The sequence below is a fragment of the Arvicanthis niloticus genome, chromosome 6 (assembly GCF_011762505.2).
Source record: "Arvicanthis niloticus isolate mArvNil1 chromosome 6, mArvNil1.pat.X, whole genome shotgun sequence".
NCBI classification, from domain to species: domain Eukaryota; kingdom Metazoa; phylum Chordata; class Mammalia; order Rodentia; family Muridae; genus Arvicanthis; species Arvicanthis niloticus.
This window is the reverse complement of record NC_047663.1, coordinates 106,657,039-106,663,038: the sequence shown is the minus strand read 5'-3', so window position 1 is coordinate 106,663,038 and position 6,000 is coordinate 106,657,039. Positions and strand designations below refer to the sequence as shown.

At 53.1% G+C, this 6,000-nt stretch overlaps 1 protein-coding gene and 1 long non-coding RNA gene across 7 annotated transcripts in view; one reads left to right on the top strand and one right to left on the bottom strand.

Moving 5' to 3' along the window:
- Positions 1 to 504: 504 nt before the first annotated feature.
- On the bottom strand, positions 505 to 4,503 carry LOC143442909 (uncharacterized). The gene is made up of 2 exons (XR_013111534.1): positions 3,473 to 4,503; positions 505 to 815 (listed from the first exon to the last, which is right to left on the bottom strand). It is a non-coding gene; the product is annotated as an uncharacterized LOC143442909 (long non-coding RNA).
- Positions 4,504 to 4,983: 480 nt separating this feature from the next.
- The window catches only part of Camsap1 (calmodulin regulated spectrin associated protein 1), a 63,790-nt gene continuing 62,773 nt past the window's right edge, over positions 4,984 to 6,000 (top strand). For 2 of the 6 annotated variants that reach the window (XM_034505361.2, XM_034505364.2), the window contains exon 1: positions 4,984 to 5,380. In XM_034505361.2, coding sequence (XP_034361252.1) covers positions 5,224 to 5,380 — 157 coding nt within the window. In that variant the 5' untranslated portion in view covers positions 4,984 to 5,223. The remainder of the gene's footprint in view (positions 5,381 to 6,000) is intronic. The other 4 variants (XM_034505367.3, XM_034505363.2, XM_034505366.2 and 1 more) reach the window with 3 other exon arrangements.

The window sequence follows — 6,000 nt, the reverse complement described above, 5'->3', positions numbered from 1 at the left end:
AGGATATCTCCCAAGGGAGCAGGGGATACAGTCCATACAATTGTCCCAGGCCTTTTCTGCATGTAACCCATAGTGCCCTTGCTCTGCTACCAGTACAGAACTAGCTAGCACCCACCCTCGTCAACCTTCCTGCCCCTACACCTCCTGCTTTCTTTCCTGATGCTGAAGAGGGAGGAAGGCCCTCTCTGCTAGGCTTCTGCCCAATTGTATGATGCCAGCACTCTGCTGTCCTATCCAGCACCAGATCTTCTTATTGTTCCAGTATATCAGTGGGCATCCCAATGATGGAATCTTCCCAGTCTTAAAACAGACTTGGCACAGCTGGACATGGTGGCAGATGCCTTTAATCCCAGCACTGGGGAGGCAGAGGCAGGTGGATTTTTGAGTTTGACATCCAGATCTTGGCTATCTGTACTGAAACTGCACCTATTGTGAGAATTCTTTTCCTGGGGAGACAACACCGATCCCCTCTTCATCAGGGTAAGGCCCCAGAGACAAACAAAGTTCACTGTCAGAACCAATGAATTTATTTGGCTTTACTTACAGAACATGGGTGAAGTGCTCCTTATAAAAAGTGTGGGACTCCAAAGCAGCTGCATCAGAATCTTTTTTAAGGTACATCTAGCTGTCATGGAATCTGCTATGTAGTAGGTTAGTCCCTAACTCAGAATGCTTGGATTAAAGGCATGAGACACTATACCTGACTTTTCACCAGAGAGTCTTTACCCATCATGGTTGGCTTCCTCATGGGTACAGAGATGGAAGTCTCCACCTTCAGTAATCTTTTCAGTCACCTTCTGAGACCACTAGGCCACCTGCAATCAGAGCATTATTACAAATGGCTGGGAATGCTGCAGAGAGCAGCTGGAATCTCAGGCAAGGGTCCAATGACCGTTCTCACTCCCTTCTTCCAGAGTTGATCTGATAAACCTGGCAGCAAATTCCGCTCAAAGAACAGCAGTACAGTACTGTTCCATGATTGGGTTTCTGCTCTCCCTTATGGTATTGTATCCATGCCTCCCTTGGCCTTGTCTCTCTGTTATAGCAACTGTATCCCATGCCCTCAAGGGCCTCTGTTTGCCTTTATAGTAACAATATCCCATGTCTTCCCTATTCTTCTGTTCACTTTACCTCAAATTTTCTAAAAGGGGTTAAGTTGATTGTCAACTTTGGGGGATTTAGAATCATATATGAGAAAAACTCCTGGACATGTCTATGAGGGCATTTCCAGAGAGGTTTAACTGAGGTGAGACAATCCACCCTGAATGTGGGTGGCACCATCCTATAGGGTGGTGATCCAGACTGAATAAAAATGAAGTCACCAGTTGAGCATTCCTTTCGGCCACGTCACGTTCCTGCTGCCATCCCTCCCCTGTCATGATGAATTCTGACTGTGAGCCAAAATAAGCCCTTCCTCCCCTAAGCTGCCATTTGTATTTGGTCATAGCAAACAAAACAACAAAAGGAAGAAAGATAACAAATAGAGGATGCAAGTACTCATTGTGAGATGCCTGTCCCTTCAGTCCTTTGTTCCACAAAAGTGTCTGTCAGGGATAGTAAGTCATCATCAAAACCAAAAGTCACTCTCCCGATTCCTGAACCAACTTCTTTCTCCTCCCTTGCCTTTGAATCTTGGTTAGGCCCAAACCCCTGCACTTGGATAAAATGGACAACTTTCTAGAAAGACACAAAACATGGAACTTGACTGAAGAAACAGGTGATCTGAGCCGCTGTACAGCAAGGAACAAAGTCTGTCTGAAAGGCTACCCACTGACTCAACGTGTCTGGTCCCTTATAGCTGGACTCTGGCGACTTTGTGGGTCCTTTTTTCTTCCACCCTTTCAACCCCCTAACACTACGTAGGAGGGAAAGAAGGTTAGAGGGGACAGAAATCCCAAATGAAGTCAGGTAGGAAAGGGGGCAGTGCTATAGCTAGATGACTTCCTGCTGACTAGGGTGTAGAGTTTCTCAGCACAATGTTGATCTTCACTGTCAGGATATCTAATTTCTTCTTTCTTCTTTTGCACATGACTACTTAACAAGCTATAACCAGTGGCATCCAACCAACAGCCCACAACACAAACTCTCGGGGCCCAAGCATTTATACAGCCTCTGAAAAGTCCCTGGAATTCCAAAAACACAATCACAGAAACTATCTGCCGCTGGCAAAATCACACCCCTGCTAAAGCATGAGGCAAATCACAGTCAGCTGCTATGGACAATCTGAAGCAACCCTATATCCCATACTTGGGATTAAAACAAAAACACATTCCCATATCATCTCTCTGTCTGTCTGTCTCTCTCTGTGTCTGTTAAAGAGACCAACATACTTACTACAGTCCCTGGAATCCACTGAGGAAGAGGAAAGCAGACTCCAAAAAGCTATTTTATGACTGCCTCAAGTGCACATGGCACATACACTCATATCACTCTCTGCACCACGAGCCAGCTACTGAGGCGAGATCAAGGTAGGGGTTTTAGATACTTAGAAAGTTTGGACCAACTCTTCCCAAACCTGTGAGAAGGGCCAAGCATGCTGGTACACATGTACACTCTTAACACTGTGGGAGGCTGAGCAGGAAGAATACAGGAATTGGAGGTTAGCGGGATCCACAGAATGAGTTCCAGACCAGCATGGCAGTAAGGCCTTGGCTCAAATAATCAAGCCAAACTAAAGCCAGAACACAGAAGGAACACTCCCAACTTATTTTACTTGGCCACTAGCAATGTGCTACTAAAGCCAGTCGCGGACAACGCAGGCAAACTTCGGACTACAATCTGCCATGAACACTCAAGACACAGCAAACAAAGCTAGGTAGGTATGTATAAAAGAATTATGCTCCGTGCCAAGTGGAGTTTCTTCCAGACTACAGGGGACTGAGTTATACAATGTTATATACCACAGACAGAATAAAAGCCTCTACATGACCATCAGGTACAAAACAAAGCCCTTGACAAAACCTCCCAGTTTCACAAGGAAAAGAGACGACACAGATGTAGAATAGATGGGTTTCCTGAGCTTGACAAGGGACACCTATTAAAACGGACAGCATCACAGTCAGTGCAAACTGGATGCTTCCTCCAGGTCACAAGGCAAGGAGTCTGCTTTCCCCTGCTATTCCACAGGGCACTAGAGCTCTAGACAAGGCTGGAAGGAGGTAAGAATGTTCTCTACCCACATGTCTGAGACCACTGAACTAGCAATGGGTTCCTCAGAGCTGCAGAATACAAGGCCAGCACATCAGACCACCATCCCTGGCCCCTTTTCCTCTCTCTCCTATTTTTCTCAGGTTTGTCCTGCTACCTGCCTGGTATCACCTACCCCACACCCCAGTCGGGCCAAGTTCTGCTGTCCCACCACCTTTGGCCCCAAGTTCTGAGCCTTGCTGTTTTTAAACACTGGGGTTTGGATCAGCCTATGATAGCAGCCCATTCTACTGCTTCTAGGACAGACACCAGGCTTGCTTCTTACCCTTTTCTGTCCAAATGTCCTCTTCTGTCTCTCCGTGGATACCCAGTCCTAGCCAGTTTTTATTTCATTTTATTTAAAACAGGGTCTCACTATGTGGTTTTGGCTGACCTGGAACTCGATTAGAAATAGGCTCTGAAGTCACTGAGATGCACTTGCTTCTGCCTCCCAAGTGCTGGGATTCAAGATACTTGCCACATGAAGCCTCTATCCATTTTTTTGTTTGTTTTGTTTTTTGAGACAGAGTCTCATCTCCAGTAGCTGAAGCCGGCCTTGAATTTCATCAAGATCCTCCTGCCGCCATCTCCCCAGTGGAGGGATTACAAACATCGGATACTATACCCAGGCTCATCCGTGGCTTGATCTGATTACATGCACTCTTTCCTCGGCACCTGAGGGATGGGTACCGGTACAGCATTCATTCTACCTACTGCCTTCTTTATGGGTAGGACAGCTCTGACAATGACAGAAGTTAAGCACCTTGAAGCTTGCAGATGATGGTCAGTAAGGCCACCCACGCCCGGGGCGGAGGTTTCCCGCGGCTTCTCGGGCTGGTGCGCGATCCGCTCTCCAGCGATCTTTCTCCTTCCGCAACCAGGTTTCACAAATATACTATTGCTCCTTTCAAGCATTAAAATGCAGGTCACACGAGACAATGGTCCTAGGCAGGCATCCATTTCCCTTAGGCGCCAAACCTGGGTGAGAGATCTGCTAGTGCCCACCGGAAAGGAGGAGGGGCTCGCGGTTGCTCCAGACTCCCGAGAGCTGCGGGGATTGTTTCTTTGGGCAAATCTCAGGTGCGGTTGCCGAGCCGCGCACACTCTGCCAGTCTCGGCGGAGACGTCTCTCGGCATCTCTGTTCACAGACGCAGCGCCCGTGCAGACTAAGGGCGCTCAGTTCTCAGGGAGTTGGCTTTGGCAGAGGTAGAGACCAATCAGTCCTTGGACGCAGGAATGAGGCTCAATCAATCAATAGGCAGTGCCGGAGACTAGTCTCTCAAGTTGCTGGGAAACAGGCTAGCCATCCGAAGAGAATACTGCGCCTGCGCGGGATCCAGACAAGGGCGTGTCAGGGGCGTGTCCATTGTAGCGGGGGGGAGGGGAAGGAGCTTGATGGACAAGCGAGTCTACAGCCTTGAGGACGAAGTAGAGGCGGTGCAGAGGGTGTGTCCACAGCTACTAAGAATCCGGACAGGGCTGTTAGAGGGGCGTGTCCACTGCGACAGCAGAGGACCAAGACTGGGGGCGGGGCTGGGGGTGTGTCTAGAGCGTCCGAAGAAGGGGACAGGTACGGAGCTTGTAGGAGGAGGGCGGGGCGAGCAGGGGGCGTTACGGGGCGGTGTCTACTGCGCTTGCGGAGAAAGGTGGGGCTGCGGGAGGCGGTAAGTGCGCCTGCGTGACGCGGCGGCGGCGCGTTAGCTCCCACCCGTTGGCCGCCGCCTCAGCTGCCGCTTCTCCGGGGCCGCGCACGCGCCGCCGCCGCCCCCAGCCCGTGCTCGCACCGCGCCTGCCCCGCGCCTGCCCCGCGCCTGCCCCGCGCCTGCCTTGGCCGGCGCTTGCCCGCCGCCGCTTGCCCGCTGCCGCCTGCCCGGCCCGCTCGGCGCCTTCTCGGCCTCGGCTCGGCGCCCGCAGCATGCAGCAGCAGCCTGGGTGGCGGCGGCGGCCGTGAAGTAAGGGCCGTGCGCCCGGGCGGGCGGCGCGGGAGGGCGGCGGCGTCTTTGTTGCGGCCGGGCCGCCGCGGCCTTTGTCTGCAGATGGTGGACGCGGGCGGTCGCTCTGCTGCCGAAGGCTGGAGGAGGATGGAAGCGCCCCCGGAGGGCGCCGACCTGGTGCCGCTGGACCGCTACGACGCGGCGCGGGCCAAGATCGCCGCCAACCTGCAGTGGATCTGTGCGAAGGCCTACGGCCTAGGTGGGCGGGCGCGGCGGGGTCCAGGGTCGGGGGATGGCATTACGGGGCGACGGACGGGGAACGAATCCGGTTCCAGGATGGTACTAGAGGGGAGCCGACGGGGGACGCAGTGGTTTCGGATGCGACCGGGAGGTGTCGGACGGGTGCGGGAGCCGGGGGATGGGACCAGAACCGGGGTCGGACTGGGACGGGGGATGGGACCAGAAGGGGAACGCGACGGCCGCAGAATGGGACCAGAGGGAGACAGCCGGGGAGAGGACTAGACCAGCTATGAGACCAGAGTGGTCAGAAAAGGGGACTGACATGCCAGGCGATAAGACCAGAGAGGTTAGGACGCTGAACGGACTGGGCAGGTTGGGACCAGAGGGGATCTGACGCGTCTGGGGGTGTGGGATGGGACGCTCGGGAGGGGGTTATAAGGTCTAGGGCCAAGGAATTGAGACAGAGCCAAGGTTTAGAATGAGGCCGGTGACAGGGCCAAGGCGCGCCTTCGCGTGGTGTCAGTTCAAGTCTTGCTGTTCTGGCGGAGACCCAGGTGAGCGAGCGCTGAGGTAGCCCAGAGTCGGTCCAGGCACGGGACTGCGCTCGCGTGTCATCCGTGCTCTGAGTCTCGGGTGGGT